The 18,356-nt window shown below is 41.1% G+C and overlaps 1 protein-coding gene across 1 annotated transcript in view; it reads left to right on the top strand.

Moving 5' to 3' along the window:
* DSCAML1 (DS cell adhesion molecule like 1) overlaps positions 1–18,356 on the top strand; it is a 542,818-nt gene that overhangs the window by 431,454 nt on the left and 93,008 nt on the right. The window contains exons 9-11 of the mRNA XM_044669027.1: positions 7,444–7,722; positions 8,153–8,272; positions 11,817–11,993. Coding sequence (XP_044524962.1) covers positions 7,444–7,722; positions 8,153–8,272; positions 11,817–11,993 — 576 coding nt within the window. The remainder of the gene's footprint in view (positions 1–7,443; positions 7,723–8,152; positions 8,273–11,816; positions 11,994–18,356) is intronic.

Raw genomic sequence — 18,356 nt, 5'->3', positions numbered from 1 at the left:
AGAGAGAGAGAGAGAGAGAGAGAGAGAGAGAGAGACAGAGACAGAGACAGAGAGACAGAGACAGAGAGAGACAGAGAGAGACAGAGACAGAGAGAGACAGAGAGAGACAGAGAGAGACAGAGAGACAGAGAGAGACAGAGACAGAGAGAGAGAGAGACAGAGAGAGAGAGAGAGACAGAGAGAGACAGACAGAGAGAGACAGAGAGAGAGACAGAGAGAGACAGAGACAGAGAGAGAGACAGAGACAGAGAGAGAGACAGGGAAAGACAGAGACAGACAGACAGACAGAGATGGAGAAAGGGACAGGGACAGGGAGAAAGGAAGTATGACCATTTTTCCCCAGTAGAGAGGGTAGAAGGTAGAAGTCCACAACTTCTCAAGGCTGCCTTGCTAAAAGGAAAACTGTAACTCGGGCAATAATCAAACATTAAAACATAAAAGAAACTAACGATCTTCATTGTTAAGGGCATGAATTTATCTCTGTTGCTGAGGGATATAGTGAATATAGGATTCCACAGGTGTTGAGGTTTTTGTGGGGGGGGGGGTTGTTTGTTTTAGTCAGCCTTCCAAAAATTATCTCCTTCCCTCCCCATGTACATCTAGAAGAGTCCCCAGGAAGTCACCTGGACTAATCCCTTTTGCTCTCCACCCAGGGTCAAAGGCAAGTCTAAACTATCCAGGATGGGTAGTTATTTGTTCTCTTCTTAAGTGACACCCAAACCATACCAGACTGGCCACTAATCCTATTCCTGATGACAAGCAAAGAAGAGAAAACCACAGGTTTTTCCCTAAGAGACTTGTATTTTTCCCTTCCCTATCTTTGCTCATCCTGTGCCATCTACCTATAATTATTTCCCTTCTATGTTCTTGAAAATGTGCCCATTCTATAAGGCCTAGATTAAATGCTATTTTCTCCATGAAATTGTCCCTGATCAGCCTCAAACATACCTAATCTCTCCTTCCTCTCAACTTATAACAATTATCATATTCTGACTCATACTATAATTATTTATGTATATCTTATAGGCTTCCTTAAAAAAAATTACCTTCTGTCTTAGAATCAATATTGTGTATCGGTTCCAAGGCAGAAGAGCAGTAAGGACTAAGCAATTGGGATTAAGTGACTTCCCCAGGGTCACACAGCTATAAATATCTAAGACCAGATTTGAACCTAGGACTTCCATCTCCAGACTAAGCACACTTTCCATTGTGTCACCTCACTTCCCCTCTGTGTTTCTTTAATTAAGATATCAAGTAATATTTATTAAACACCTACTGTATAGTGCAGGTACTATGCTTGGTTCTGGTGACATATAGGAAAAAAATGAAACAGTCCCTGCCCTTAAAGAGTACAACAACTTCATTTGTACTGACAGGTTGGGTCCTAGGAGACTGACAGTCATAGCTCCCCTAAGCGCCTAGTAGTATCCCTTCAGGATTTGGGGGTGGTTTGCTAATGAGCCCCCACTGGTGTATTTCCCTTCTCATGATTATCAGTTCATAACATTTAGTGAGCAAAACTTAATTAGCTTTTTTATTTTAAATTTTTTAACATTCATTTTTAAAATTTTGAGTTCCAAATTCTCTCCCATCCCTCCAGCTCCTCTCCCAACTATTGAGAAGACAAGCAATATAATATCTATTATACATGAAAGGTCATGCAAAACATATTTTATATTAGGCATGTTGCAAAATAAAACAAGAAAAATAAAGTGGAAAAATGTTCATTAATTTTTATTAAGAAATATTTCCTAAGGTGGTAGTATAAGAACAGTTAGTACAAAACATTCCCCAAAAATGTGTGACCCACTCTCCCACCAGTACATATGGATTTCAGGCATGACTGAGTTTCTTCAATCCATGTGAATACATTTCTTTTGTAAAGTCACTCTAATTCATCTAATGGATTTCAACAACATTTGAATTTGATTAAGGGGACACACACACACACACACACACACACACACACACTTATTCTAAGGTCTAAGACTGATTCATTCAATAGAGAAGTGTTCTCACCTGGTATTGGTATCAGTATTTAACATCTTGGCACTTCTTCTAGACCCCAGTTCTTAAAAGATATTTTATTACATTGAAGGCACTAGTAGTAGAAGGAAAGATAAGATGGGGAGAAGGTCAGGAAAGGGTCCATTCAGAGAGTGATATTTGAACTGATCCTTAAAAGATTATTAGGGATCCTAATAATAACACAGTAAAGCACTCTATATTTGTTAACTCAATTCCCAAAAGACCTCAAAGGTGGCTGCTGATATTGTCCCCATTTTACATATTAAGAAACAAAGGCTGACAGAGATGGAGTGAATTGTCTGATTCAAGTATCTAAAAGCTCACAGGTATCCAAAAGAGGATTTGAACTCAGATCTTCCTAACTCCTAGTTCAGCGCTTTATATGCTATACTGGCTAACTACCGTGGTGCAGAAATGAATGTAAGGTGCAGAGGTGGGAAGGGAGTGCATTTGTCATCTAGGGAAAGTGGTGAATGAAATGCTGTATGTGAAGAACAATAGCAAGAAGCTCAGTTTGGTTCAGCTATAGAAGGTGCAAAAGGGGAATAATGATATTAGTCTGGAAAGGGAGGTTGGGAGGCAAGTATAAAAGGCTTTAGTTGCTAAAGAAAGATTTTATATTTGATCTTGGAGCTATTAAGGATCCACCTTAGTCCTTGAAGGCAGGGGCTCTTTCTTGGGATTCTTTATATCTTTCCCTCATCCCTACCCAATTATCTAGAACAGTGCTCTTCATATTGAATATTTTAGTTCACTAAATAAACAAAAGACCTCCTTTTGGGACTTGTCCCAAAATCCCAAACTCTTAGTATTTGAAAAGTCTTCATGTCTGATCATCTTCCCTACTTCAATTTCAACTCATTTCTACTTGTTCTGTGCTCAGTAAAGACGTAGAAATCTGATCGTAGCCTTCAAAGACTTTAAGGCTTCTTTGTCCAAACTATCTTTTTTCACATGCAAGGTCATTTTTGAGGCTTGCTTTTTGCTTGGATTTGAACATTCCACGTTCTTCTGGGGGCATTGGCACGAGACTAAATCAGGATCTGGCTCCTGTGTGATACAGAGAAAGAACCCTCCAGCTAACTAATTCTAGGACATTCGAGCACTTTCCTGAGGCCCAGAAAGCCTTCTCTTAGAAGTTTGCTCTCTGAGGATCTATCCTTTCCAAAGAATAAGGCTCCCCAAGATATTATGAAAGTCAGTCCAGGCTGGAGAGTCCTGGCAGAGCTCACTCAACATATACCTATCCCTGTCCACTAGCCCCTCTACCAGTGTCCTGCCCCATTCCTCAGAACTCCACCAAAAGCAAGAAAAATAAAGTGGGAAGAGGGCAGCTGGGTAGCCCAGTGGATTGAGAGTCAGGCCTAGAGACGGGAGGTCCTAGGTTCAAAGCCGGCCTCAGACACTTCCCAGCTGTGTGACCCTGGGCAAGTCACTTGACCCCCATTGCCTACCCTTACCACTCTTCCACCAAGGAGCCAATACACAGAAGTTAAGGGTTTAAAAATAAATAAATAAAGTGGGAAAGTGTTCATTCATTTTTATCAAGGATAATACAATCGAATGTAATGGACTTCTGAACTGGCAGCAATGCAATGATCCAGGACAACTCTGAGGGACTTATGAGAAAGAACGCTATCCACATCCAGAGGAAGAACTGTGGGAGTGGAAACACAGAAGAAAAACAACTCCTTATCACTTGGGTTGATGGGGATATGATTGGGGATGTAGACACTAAACAATCACCCTAGTGCAAATATTAATAATATGGAAATAGGTCTTGATCAAGGACACATGTAAAACCTAGTGGAATTGCTTGTTGGCTACAGGAGGGGAGTAAGAAGAAGGGAGGGAAAGAACATGATTCATGTAACTATTAAAAATATTAATTAATTAATTAACATATTAATTAAATTCATGAAAAAAGAAATATTGCCTCAGTTGGTAGTATAAGAACAGCTACTACAAAACATTCTCCTAAAATGTGTGACTCACTCTCCCACCAGTGTGACCAAGTTTCCTCAGTCAATGGCATAGTTAGTCCCCCATGTTAGTGGCAGCTTTCCCCATGTGTCCATCAACACCTGCATTATGATGATGATGAAACTGAGTCTCTTGCCTTCTCTCACCCTTCCTCCCCCCGGTCTCATCGTCATGCCTTTGGGAGTAGCTACTGGGGTAAAGAAGCAGACAAGGAAGCTTTGCTCCACTAAAAGGGCTAGGTATAGGAGTAGTGATGCCTGAAGGGAAGGCTGTTGGACTGTGGACAGGCTTGTAATTTGATTATTAGACTACAGAAAGGAGTTTTCATCCATCTTTTGGGTGCTTGCCCTTGTTAAGCTCCTCTCTCTTCATCTCCCACCCCCTACTTGCTGGAGAAGCTGCTGTAGCCTAATTGAGTTATCATAAAGATAATGGCTACCTCTCCATCTAGAGCATGGAAAAGAAACATCCATCTGAGTCACTCAGGCTCCAACCAGTCCCTGATTCTACACACACACACACACACACACACACACACACACACACACACACACACACACACACACAACTAGGATTTTGGCACAGAGGAGAAGAAATTGTCTGAGGGAAGTGGAGGGAGCGCCACGCATGGCATCAGATAATGACCACAGCTCTACAACTCATACTATCCAGGAGAGGGTCTACTGCCTTTCTGTCTCCTTGTCCAGTGTTGCCCAAGGGGAAGCCATAAAGAAGTAGGCTATACTTCCCCCAGGGTTCCTCTGCGGGCTCCTTCTCTTCTGTAGGAGCTCACTGTCTACTCTGCTCTTTGGGGATGTCTGTCTAGGGTCCCCCTTAAGAAGTGGTGGCACAGTGGACAGCGCAGAGGGGCCCAGAATCAGGAAGGCCTAAGTTCAAATCTAGCCTCAAGACATTTATGTGATCTTGAGCAAGTGACTTAACTTCTGCTACTTCAGTTTCCTCAACTATAAAATGAGGATAATAATCACACTGCCACTCAGGGCTGGTCAGGGTCAAATGAGATAATATCTGTAATGCTTTTAGCATGGAATCTGGAATATAGTGTTTAAAATGTTTATCTCCTTCCTTCTCTTCTTCCTTCTTTCTTTCCTTCCTACCTTCTTTTCTAAGCTATATGTCTCCACCTGAGCCCTTTTTGTCAGAGCCATCCATGGATATGGGCCCTTTTGTGGAAACGGGGATAGGGGTTCTTCCTTTTTGGGAACTCTATGGATCTGGGTTCTCTCCATAGGATCTCTGTGTCTAGACTCTTCTCTAGAATCTGTCTATATGAGCCCTCTGCAGATGTGGGCCCTCTGGGATCTGTCCGTCTGGACTCAGAATCTAGATCCTTCTCATCCTAACTTGCCTATTTCATGTCTCTTCAGCTTCTCTCCTTCAATTTTAACCCATTTCCACTTGTTCTGTACCCAGCAGAGGCATAGAAATCTGACCAATAGCCTTCTGAGACTTTAAGACCCTGGATCAGCCTTCCTTTTTCCAAGCTGGATCATCCCAATTCCTGTCAAGGATTCCAGACTTGCAACCAGAGATCATTCACAACTGCTCACCACCATGTCTCACTCACCCTTTCTATCCCCTCTGGTTGCCAAGTCTTGCTAATTTTACTTTCATACCATCTCTCATATACACCATCTTCCCTCCTCTGGCTCTGCAATCATCCTGGTATAGGCCCTCATCACCTCAATCCTGGATTATTGCAGTAGTCTGTTGGTTGGTCTCTCCCTGCCTAACTCTCTCCACATTCCAATCCATGCTCCACTCCGCTGTCAAAGTGATATTCCTAAAGAGTGAGTTTGGTCATGTGACCCCTCTACTCAATAAACATTCAGGGGGGCAACTGGGTGGCTCAGTGGATGGAGAGCCAGAACTAGAGATGGGAGGTCCTGGGTTCAAATCTGGCCTCAGGCACTTCCTAGCTATGTGACCCTGGGCAAGTCACTTCACCCCCTTTGCCTACCCTTACCACTCTTCCGCCTTGGAACCAATACACAGTATTGATTCTAAGACAGAAGGTAAAGGTTTAAAAATCGTTTTAATAAATAAACTCCAGTGGCTCCCTATCATCTCCAAAATAAAATGTAAAATCCTCTGTTTGGCACTCAAAGCTCTTCATGACCTACCCCAACTTCTAGTCTTTTTATACTTTATCTCTGCCCGCCCCAACATACACACACACACACACACACACACACACACACACACACACACACACACACACACACACACACACACACACACACACACACACTTCCATTCAATGACACTGACCTCCCCAATGTTCCCTGAATCCCATCTTCCAACTGGCATTGCCTCCCAGCCTTGGAGTTCTCTCCCTTGTCATCTCTATCTTCTGTCTTCCCTGGCTTCCTTCAAGTCCCAGCTAAAACCTCACTTTCTATAGGAAGCCTTCTCTGATCTCTCTTAATTCTAGTGCCTTCAGTTTATTACCTTCAACTAGCCTGCATACGGCCTGTTTGTACATGGAGGTAGTTTGCTGTCTACCCCCCTTAGATTGGGAGCTCCTTAAGGGCAGGGGCTGTATTTTCACTTTCTTTGTGTCCCCAGCACTCAGTACAGTACCTGACACATAGTAGATGCTTAATAAATGTTTATCCACTCACTGGCTGACCACAGGGTCTCTCTGCCTGGGCCCAGTGTGGATCTGGGTCTTTCTGTGGGATCTCTCTCACCTGAGTCCTCCTGAAACTGTATGCAACAAGCTCCCAGTCTCATGTCCTTGAAAAGTGAAAGGATGTGAGAGGGGGAGCTCCACAGATAGAGACAAGAATAAATCTGGATGATTTCAAATAAGGCAGTGTGGGGACCATATGGGGAAGAGTCTCATGACTGGGGCATGTTTCATTACATCTGTCAGTATGTCAGCACTGATCCCACGGGAAGTTGTGGGTTGTGGATGTGTGATAAGGAGCTGGGGCAACAAGTACCCTGACACAATGGGGCAATGGGGACTTGGTGATAGGTCAACGGCCAGTTGCAAATGCAAAATACAATTTGAGGCAAAATAGCGAGTTGGAATTCATGAAGATAAATAGAAAGACAGGCAGGCAAGAATCAAGGATATACTTCCTGAAGGACAAGGCAAGGTGAGCAGTCAGATGCCTGGAAGACAAGTCAGATGTTCACAGGAAATGAGTAAGAATAGCTACATGGACTAGTAACCAAGGAGGCCTTGATTCTGAAATGAGAATCTACCTCCTGTCAGGAATTTTTTATATGCTTCCCACTCAGGCCAGAGCCAATCCTAGGACAGAGATATCTCAGAATCCACAGGGAAGTGCATGTCAATGAACATCCCTAACTGGAACAGGGACCGAAAGGGTACTAGCTAAGGACATATTTTCTCAACATTGTTTCCCTTGTGCCTCTTCTTTTGCCATGCTTGTCCAGTTCCCCCGCTGATTCAACCCTTCGAGTTTCCTCCTGCGTCCATCGGACAGCTCCTCTACATCCCCTGTGTGGTCTCCTCTGGAGACATGCCCATCCGGATCACCTGGAGGAAAGATGGGCAAGTAATCATCTCTGGCTCAGGGGTGACCATCGAGAGCAAGGAATTCATGAGTTCTCTCCAGATCTCCAGTGTCTCCCTCAAACATAATGGAAACTACACCTGCATTGCCAGCAACGATGCTGCCACAGTCAGCCGTGAACGGCAGTTGATTGTGCGAGGTGAGACCGCCATGTGGGAGAAGGGCAGGAGATGGGAAAGAGGACAGAGATGGTCATAGGGATGGAGGAACTGTGGTTGACCATTGAGGTCTTGATTATGGTTCTCAGAACAAGAGGTAGGAAACAGGAAAGCTGGGGTCAGAGGAAGCAGGGAGAAAAATACAAAGAGAAATGCCTCTTGATCCTGACTTGCAAAATCTCTCAATATATCATGACTTTAGGAACTATAAAGAAAAAGACTCTTGGTTCCTGCAAAGGAATGTCTATATAGGGAAATAAGTTTCAGTCAAGAGATGTGACTAGGGTTGGCCATTGGGAAGGGTGGCCTCTTTCTCCTTAAGATTCAGGCTGGAAATCTGTAAGCAAGTTTGTATGAGTTACTGATCCATTTGCCTTTTCTCCTCCCTTCTTCCCACTCCAACTTCCCTAGTCCCACCTCGATTTGTGGTACAGCCCAACAATCAGGATGGTATTTATGGCAAAGCTGGAGTGCTGAACTGCTCCGTAGATGGCTACCCACCACCCAAAGTCATGTGGAAGCATGCCAAAGGTAAGTACAGGGACTGCGGCTGTGAATGGTTTCAGGTAGAGGATACAGACCCCAGGCTGGAGCCAGGGCTAAGAAGGAAAAAAGATTCAGATGATATGAATGAAGAGCATTTATTAAGGCTTATTATGTATCAGAAACTGTGCTAAGTCCTGGAAATACAACACGAAACAGGAAGATAGTCCTTGACCTCATGGAGCTTGCATCCTAGCAGAGTAAGACAAAACATATTTGAGGGGGTGGGAACAGCTAGGTGACCCAGTAGATTGAGAGCCAGGCCTAGATACAAGAGGTTCTGGGTACAAATCTAGCCTCAGACACTTCCTAGCTGGGTGACCCTGGGCAAGTCACTTAACTCCCATTGCCTAGCCCTTACCGTTTTTCTGCCTTGGAACCAATACACAGTATTGATTCTAAAAAAGAAGATAAGGATTATATGTGTGTGTGTGTGTGTGTGTGTGTGTGTGTGTGTGTGTGTGTATGAATTCCCCATACACATATTTCCCATATGTAACCAGGGAAGAAAGTTTTTTGTCTGAGCAGTTGCAGGGATGGTGAGTGGGATGGTCACTCTATTCAGAATCAATGGTAATATTTATTTGATTATGGTTCTCAGAACAACAGGTAAAAACAGGAAAGCTGGGGTCAGAGGAAGCAGAGAGGGAAGTACAAAGAGAAAGGGAGGTATCTGCATGGCAAGTAGGTGACTGGAGGGGGCAGATGGATTGGGATGAGAAGTATGATCCAACTGATCTGCCATTAACTCAACAATCCAGCTGCAGGGCAGAAGTTACAAAGTTGAATGGATTAAGCCCATTTGAAATGAGCATTGCTTCTCTTTGTCCACCTCCATGATACATATTGTAGTGGAATCTCCAAGCTCCAGGTTGGAAAGAAACTTGCCCCAATTTCCCACTTTAATAGAACTGTCTCTTTTTTTTTCTTATGATGTGTCTTACTGTGTGGTGCTCACCACTAGTTGGCCACATGGAATATATGTGGGAAACTCACATTCCCACGTCTAAGAGGGAACTTCCTTGGTTTTAGCCATAAGCCTCTGGGCCCCATAGTTTGGAGCAGAATTTCCTGGAAATCACTTAGACTTTCTAGCAAGGTCAGAATCTGAAACCAAACATTCTGGTAGAATAGTATACCAGAAAGGAAACCGACCTGCTAATCTGAAGATCTGGCTTCCAGTCTTCAATAAGGTGTTTGACTTGGAGAAATTGTTTTTAAACTATACCACTCCAGGCTTCAATTTCTTTGTATGTAAAATAAGGTTTGTTTTAGTGGGCTCTAAGGTCTTCACCTACCTTACATTAAGTGATGCTATGAAACTACTCCTCTCTATAATCTGGTGCCACAATTTTTCTCCTCTTCCTGAACTCTGATCACCTCACATTAGGATCTCAGCTCTTTCTGATGCCAGGATCCTTCCTCAAACACAGCCACAATTTATGTACCCCTTGGACCTCTGATTAAACTCCTCTTCCACAGATGAAAATATCTGAAGTGAGGACTGAGAGACAGTGTTCTTGGGAATCAAGGGAAAAAAGGGAAGAGCTAGACCTCATGGTACAAACTGCTGGGCATATTCCTGAGCCATGTCCTTTGGTATTTGAGACAGAAAGCCTCAAAAGGTCTGGCCTTTCTGCAAAGCCTTGTTTTCTTTTCATTTTTTGTAAACTTTTACCTTCTTTCTTAGAAGTGGTACTGAGTATCAGTTCCAAGGCAGAGGCATAGCAAGGGTTAGGCAACTGTGGTTAAGTGACTTGTCCAGGGTCCAGCTAGGAAGTGTCTGAGACCAGATTTGAACCCAGGACCTCCCATCTTCAGGCCTCCTAGCTGTCCTGAAGCCTTGTTTTCTTAGTTGATATGTTCCTTCACAGACAATGACTGTTAAGAGGCATATTGTTTTTTCCCTTTCTTTTTTAAATTTTTTATTGGTTAATTAAGAACATTTTTCCATGGTTACATGATTCATATTCTTTCCCTCCCCTCTTCTCACCCCCCTCCCATAGCCAACACACAATTCCACTGGGTTTCACATGTATCATTGATCAAGACCTATTTCCCTATTATTGATATTTGCACTAGGGTGATGATTTAGAGTCTGCATCTCCAATCATATCCCCATCGACCCATGTGGTCAAGCAGTTTTTTTTTCTTTTGTGTTTCTGCTCCCACAGTTCTTTCTAAGAGGAATATTGTGAAACACTATGATATCAAAGAAAAAACTGATCATGGAATTAGGAGATCTGGGTGCAAGTCTAATTTTCAGTATTTGTTCTGTAACTCTAGCCAAGTAAACTAAGTTCTTTTATCAGTCAGTATTTATTAGGCACCTACTATATGCCAGGCTTTGGAGACTGACAAACAAAAAGGAAATAGTCCTTGCCCCCCAAGACTTACATTCTTTCTAAGCCTCAGTGTTCCATAGGTAAAACTAGGATAAAATAATATTTTCACCATCTCCCTTGCAGAGTTGGTTTGTTTTGGGATTTTCATTTTTGTTTTTTGGAGGAGGGGAAAGGAAAAAAGTGAGAAACTGCTTTATAAATCTTAAGGCATCATATATAGCAATATGAGGTCCACTGGTGAGTAAGAGACTGTGGGGTCTGCTTTTGATATGGACTCTTTGGGGCTTCAGTCTATTTCTTAAATTTACCATTGTCTGCCATTGGCCAAGTGGCCTCTAAATGACTGATATTGGCCTCTTTCCTCAAAAGTTTTCCTTCAATGGGTAGAGACAGTTCAGTTTCTGCATAGGAGTGAATTTAAGCAAATCCTTTCTGTTCTTGTCCTCCCTGAGTTCAAAGATGCCAGCTTCTAGTATTTACTTCTTTTTTGGAGCTTCATCAACAAGAGGATTTTGTGGGGAGAGTGACTAATAGTGAAAGCCTTTATAAAATGGCTCCTAGGATGATGAACTGCTTGATTTCTAAAAGAACTGGAAAGACCTCCATGAATTGATGCAGAGTGAAATAAGCAGAACCAGGAGAACATTGTACACAGTACCTGAAACATTATGGGACAAACAAATGTAATAGACTTTGCTACTAATAGTAATGCAATGATCCAGGACAACTCTGAAGGACTTATGAGAAAGAATGCTTTCCACATCTAGAGAAGGAACTGTGGGAGTAGAAATCCAGAAAAAAAAAACATATGATTCATCACTTGTTTATATGGGTATAGGATTTGGGGTTTGGATTTTAAAAGATTACTCTATTATAAAAATGAATAATATGAAAATAGGATTTGAGTTATATAACCCAATGGAATTGCTGGTCAACTCCAGAATGGGGAGGGAAGAGAGGAGGGAGAAAGCATGAATCATGGAACCATGGAAAAAATTCAAAAACTAAAATTAAAAATTAAAAAAATGAAATGGTTCCTAGGGGATCCTTCTCTATTTCTCCATAATATAAATGGAGCTAAACTTGGAACCTGTCCAGTCAACTAATACTTTACAAGAGATACTCTGCATTTCTGGATGTTACCTACTATTTTCTTACTAATTGCTTCTCCTTGAACCCCATTCCAGGTAGCGGGAACCCCCAGCAGTATCACCCTGTCCCACTCACAGGCCGCATCCAGATCCTTCCCAATAGCTCCCTACTTATCCGACATGTGCTGGAGGAAGACATCGGCTATTACCTCTGCCAGGCCAGCAATGGCGTGGGCACTGACATCAGCAAGTCCATGTTCCTCACCGTCAAGAGTAAGTCCTTTTTATCATCACCATTCACACACTCACCTCCCTATCGTCTCCCTTTGCAGGCCTAACTTGGCCATCTTTGTCCATATCCCTTAGTTTATCACCATTTCCTCTGGAGGGGGTGTGGAGAAAGGGGTAGAAGGACAAGAGAGAGTCCAGAGAAGGAGAAATGAAGTCCCTCAAGCGGGTGTTTCTTTGAGCCATGGAAGAACAAAGAATGTTGGAGATGCTCAGACCCTGGACAGCTCCCACTGAAAGAGACTATGGTTGATTCTATTCATATCCTGTCTAGAGTGTGTATATTGTTTAGTATTGTGTTTATTTTATATATATATATATATATATATATATATATATATATAAGATCACATGGAATAGTTACATCAAATAATATATCTGCATAATACAATAATTGTATTCATAATACATAATAAGATACAAAAATAGCTTGGAAAGAACACAGGGGCAAGAGCCAGCGACCTGTACACTGGCCTCCTCTCTTTCCCTAAATAGTTGTATCATTTTAAACAAACCATTTCTTTTCCCTGGGCCCACCTGCTGTATTTGTTAACTGAAGTGTTTTTTTCTGCAATTGGAAATGGTGAGTATTATGACTGACCTTTCTAAGAAAAGGTATGAATGATGACACAGAAGTCAAACCCCTTTTATTTCAACCCTTCCGTACCTTTGATGGTCTTTGGGAGTTGTTATAACCCATCTTCCCAGCAGTGAAACCTTTCTGAATTTGGCTAAGCTAGTCCTGGGGCACAGAAAAATAGTCTGTTTCTGGGAAATGTAAATTGTGCTAAATTTGGAGCCAGAGGACCTGGGTTCAAATCTCAGCTGGCCACTTAGGATCCATTTTAAAGGGAAAGTTCTTCATCTCTGAGAGCCTCATTTTCCTCATTTGTACAATGAAGAGGGTAGTCTAGAGAATCACTAAGGTTATTTCTGATTCTAAGATGATCTCCAACATGCTTTCCAACTATAAATCCTATGAATCTTTGTATACAAATCAATGTTTAGGGCAATGATTCCCAAAGTGGGTGCCACTGCCCCCTGGTGGGTGCTGCAGTGATCTATGAGGGCGGTGATGGCCACAGGTGCATTTATCTTTCCTATTAATTGCTATTAAAATTTTTTAAAAAATTAATTTCCAGGGGCTCTAAGTAATATTTTTTTTCTAGAAAGGGAGTGGTAGGCCAAAAAAGTTTGGGAACCACTGGATTAGGGGAAAGAGAGGAAGATCCTGATATACCTGAGGAGAGAATAAACATTTATATAACACCTACTATGTGCCAGATGCTATGCTCAGCGCTTTACAAACATTATCACATTTAATCCTCACAACAACCCTGGGAGGTAGGTGCTATTATTATCCCCGTTTTATAGATGAGGAAACTGAGGCAGACAAGTTAAATGATTTACCCAGCCTCACACAGCTGGTAACATGACTTCGTGTCCTCCTGACTCCAGGACCAGCACCCTATCCACTGTCACCTAGCTGGCTGAGATCAAGGTTCCTGACTTCTCTTGCCAAACCACTTGGCATCTCTGATCCTCATCTCTAAAATGAGGCAGGGCTGGGGTGGGGGCAGGTTGTTAGCCTCTCAGATACCTCATAACACAAACATTCTAATTCAAGTCACCTCAGAACTGTGTCCCAGATTCGTCCTCTGTTAGATGGGGATAATAATACCTGTCCTACCTACCACATAGGGCAGAGAAGAACAAATGAGATAATAGATGTGAGTATGTTATAAAACTGAATATCACAATACAAATGAAAGAGGTTTTTTTATACCCTTCCTACCCCAGGAACCCCCCCCCCTTTTTGGTCAAGGTTTGTGGTTACACTCGTGTAGGGAACTCCTAGCAAGAAAATGCCAGTTTCCTGATGGAAATCCACCATAGTTTTGCAATCTCCCATCTTAAGAGAATTGCCTAGCACATGACTTACCCAGGGTCACACAGTCATATGTGCCCGAGCTAAGATTTTAATCCAATTCTCCCTGCCTCTGATGTCATTTCTCTATTGACTATGCCAGACTCCCTCTTAACTATATTGTCCTTAAATCTTTTAAATATGCACTGTTTGTGCTATTTTCATAGAACATAGGACTATAATCATGTATTCAGATCCCATTAACATCACTTGGTCAATTCAGTTGTATTCAATAAACATTTTTTAGCATCTATTCTGTCTAAGGTTGTGCAAAATCCTCTGATGCATAAACATAGTATAGAGATATTTAAGGATCTAGAAGGCAATGTCACAAGAGAATGGGTCCTAGCAAGAAGGACTCTAAGTGATAGACTGAGGCTGCTTTCTAAGGACCAGCCTTGCTAAATACAGAGAAGTTCATCATTTAGGGGCACCTAGATAGTTTAGAGGATAGAGAGCCAGAACTGGAGATGGGAGATGCTGGGTTCAAATCAGACTTCAGACACTTCCTAGCTGTGTGACCCTGGGCAAGTCACTTAACTTCCATTGCCTAGCCCTCACCACTCTTCTACCTTGAAACTGATCTTCATATCAATTCTGAGACAGAAAGTATGGGTTTAAAAAAATGGATGGCCCATTTGGTAAATGACCTTCAGTCTTATATGAACCCTTTCTGCTTCTGATGTGACAGAAGATTAGAAAAGGAGCAAGGAGATGCTAAGAAATATAGCTTTTCGACCATCTCTAACCATTAACTTAGCAATTGTTGCCTTTAATGTAAGACTCTTATCCAGCAATCAATAAGAGCACCAACTACTAAAGGAACTGAATCATATCAATCTTACATTCCTGATGTAAATAAAACAAATTAAAAAAGGAAAGGTACTCCTTGGTAAAACCAATAAAGGAATTAACAGAGTTGGTTTTATTGTGTATCCAAAGATAAGAAAAGACATGATTCCTAAGACATTTGGTCATTTCATATTGCAATTCTCATGAAAACTGTATGCCAAAAGACCAACGTGAAAATAATTAAAGTTATACAACAATATCTGTTGCAGAAGATGAATAGAGAAAATCTACAAAGAACTCAATAAGATTCTTCAAATTAAATCAACTTAAAGGAACAGCTAAGTAGCTCAGTAGATAAAGAGTCATACCTGGGGATGGGAGGTCCTGAGTTCAGATCTGGACTCATATGTATATGACCCTGGGCAAGTCATTTGACCCCAAATGTCTGACCCTTACTACTCTTCTGCCTTGGAACCAATACTTCATATCAGTTCTGAAGTGGAAGGTAAGGTTGTGTTTTTTTTAATCAACCTATACTTTGATAGCTAGTGACTTTGATAGAGAGATGGGAATAGGTGAAAATGACCAGAAATACCTGGGAAAATATGAGCCACAAAGGAAAAATGAGTGAGGTCAGAAACTTGTAGGCCACACAAGTTTTATACCTCCATATCATAAATGCTTTTTTAAAGGAAAAAAATTAGTGGGTATTGGACACAATAAGCACTTAGTACTATCACACAGAAAAAAAAGGAAGCAGGAAATGACACATTACTAAGGTTGACATCCTCTCTGATTTAGATCTCTGTACACTCAGACCACTAATTTTATAAAGAATAAAATGAATACCATGCTAATAGAAAGAATAAAATTTTAAACATGACATAACACTAAGAAAAATCCAACATAAGATAAAACAAATGCAACCTGATCTATTGAAATGAGTTATTGATGTCAATTAATTGGAAATGGATAGAAAAAAAAGATATCAACACTTATTTAAATAATTGCATACATGTGTTTAATCAATACAAATAAATTGTCATAGCAAAAAGAGCCTAAAATCTGGCAATAAGCAAATGCTTGCTTACTTATCAAGCAGAAAAATATGGTAACTGAAGGCAATATCAGTTTCAAATATAAACACACATCATAAAATACTATGGATAAGGATGGTGGTAATAAGAGCCAATTTGTAAAACCACACAGAAGAAAAGATTTTTTTAAACCCTTACCTTCTGTCTTGGAGTCAGTACTATGTATTGGCTCCAAAGCAGAAGAGTGGTAAGGGTAGGCAATGGGGGTCAAGTAACTTGCCCAGGGTCACACAACTGGGAAGTGCCCGAGGCCAGATTTGAACCTTGGACCTCTCATCTCTAGGCCTGGCTCTCCATCCACTGAGCCACCCAGTTGCCCCCAAGAAAAAAAATTTTAAGGAAATCTTGGAATAAGAACCAACTAAATAAGTTATCTCGAGGATATTTAAGGATGAAACTGGGGAAAGGACAGCCAGCAAACCAAAGATGGAAAAAATCTGCAGGAATTTTTATAACTAACATTTTTTAACATCAATGACAGTGGGGCCACCATTTATATATATATATATATATATATNAAAACTACACAGAAGAAAAGATTTTTTTAAACCCTTACCTTCTGTCTTGGAGTCAGTACTATGTATTGGCTCCAAGGCAGAGGAGTGGTAAGGGTAGGCAATGGGGGTCAAGTGACTTGCCCAGGGTCACACAACTGGGAAGTGCCCGAGGCCAGATTTGAACCTTGGACCTCTCATCTCTAGGCCTGGCTCTCCATCCACTGAGCCACCCAGTTGCCCCCAAGAAAAAAAATTTTAAGGAAATCTTGGAATAAGAACCAACTAAATAAGTTATCTCAAGGATATTTAAGGATGAAACTGGGGAAAGGACAGCCAGCAAACCAAAGATGGAAAAAATCTGCAGGAATTTTTATAACTAACATTTTTTAACATCAATGACAGTGGGGCCACCATTTATATATATATACTCTAATAACTTTACAATCCTAGATGTACTTATAAAAGGAATGGAAATGGCATAGAAAAAGATAAAGAGGTGAAAAGCAGCTTATTGCTTTTATTCAGTCATTTTTCAGTCATGTCTGATTCTTCATGACTGCAGCTGAGGTTTTCTTGACAAAGATGCTGGAGAGGTTTGCCATTTTCTTCTCCAGCTCATTTTACAGAGGAGGAATCTGAGGCAAACAGGGTTAAGTGGCTTTGCCAAGGATACACAGCTAGTAGATATCTGAGGCTAGATTTGAACTCAGAAAAATGAGTCTTCCTGACTCCAGGCCCAGCATTCTATCCACTGTGCCACCCACCTAGCCACCCAAAAATAGTTTGACTAGACCAATTATAAGCAGAGGAAGTCTGTGCTAGAAGTGACATAATTTTGAGGGATCCAGTCTCAAGGTATCTGAAGGAGGGTAAGATATGAAAAATTGGAGAGAATTTATATTCTATTAATATAGAAAAAGGCAACTGAGAAAACCTCATTTATTACTACAACTATAGACCTACTTAACTGATGAGAATATCCCCAACAAGGCATCAATGACAGTATTAGAAGAAAACAAGAGGGGCAGCTAGGTGGCTCATTGGAGAAAGTCAGTTCTAGAGATGGGAGATCCTGGGTTCAAATGTGGTTTTAGTCATTTCCTAGCTTTGAGACCCTAAGCAAGCCACTTAAACCCCATTGCCTAGCCCTCACTAGGTCTTCTGCCTCCGAACCAATACTTAGTATCAATTCTAAGACAAAAGGTAAAGGTTTAAAAGAAGAGGAAAACAGGAAACTTCCATGATCGATATTTACATCTCTACCACCACACAACTGACTGAGAGATATAAAAAGAACACAAAACTATAATTTAAAAAAACACACATTTTATTTGGTAGAACAAAATGCCATCTTTAAGATTTAAGAGATTTTAAGTTCTCTTTAATAAAGGTATCTCCCAAGCATTTGTCAAAATTATAAAAGATTCCTTGGAAGATCTAACAACAGAGCTAGGCATAATGATGCCCACCTATACTTGGGTAGGCTGAAGCTGACAGATCCCTTCAATTTCTATGATGATCTGCCTAGCCCTTACTGCTCTTCTGCCTTAGAACCAATACACAGTATTGATTCTAAGATGGAAGGTAACAGTTAAAAAAAAAAGCATTTCTCTAGCATTTGGAAATGCAAATACAAAGATTATTCTACAGTCCTTGCCCTCAAGGAACCCACATTCTACTGGAGGGACAACATAGTTTATACATATGCATTCAAAACACATAAAAAGAAATACAGGATCATTTCAATAAATAGTGGGAGTGCTAATAACTGATGGGTCCGGAAAAGCTTTTTGTAGGGGAAACATGAGTTCTGCTTTGAAGAAAGCTAGGAATTTTACAAGGCAAAGAGAAAACACATTTCAAAAAAGGGGTTCCATTTAGTACCCCATTTAGACAAAGCTGGAGGACTAAAAAGGAATACTATTTATTGGAAAGCAGCTAACAGGCCAGTTTTTCTGAAATGGAGAGCGTGTGAAGTCATATGAAGAAAAGATCAAAAAGTTAAGTAGGTTCCAGTTTGTGAAGACCTTAAAAT

Source organism: Gracilinanus agilis, chromosome 3 (genome assembly GCF_016433145.1).
Source record: "Gracilinanus agilis isolate LMUSP501 chromosome 3, AgileGrace, whole genome shotgun sequence".
NCBI lineage: Eukaryota > Metazoa > Chordata > Mammalia > Didelphimorphia > Didelphidae > Gracilinanus > Gracilinanus agilis.
The sequence above is the reverse complement of the archived record's forward strand: the minus strand, read 5'-3'. Positions and strand labels throughout refer to the sequence as shown.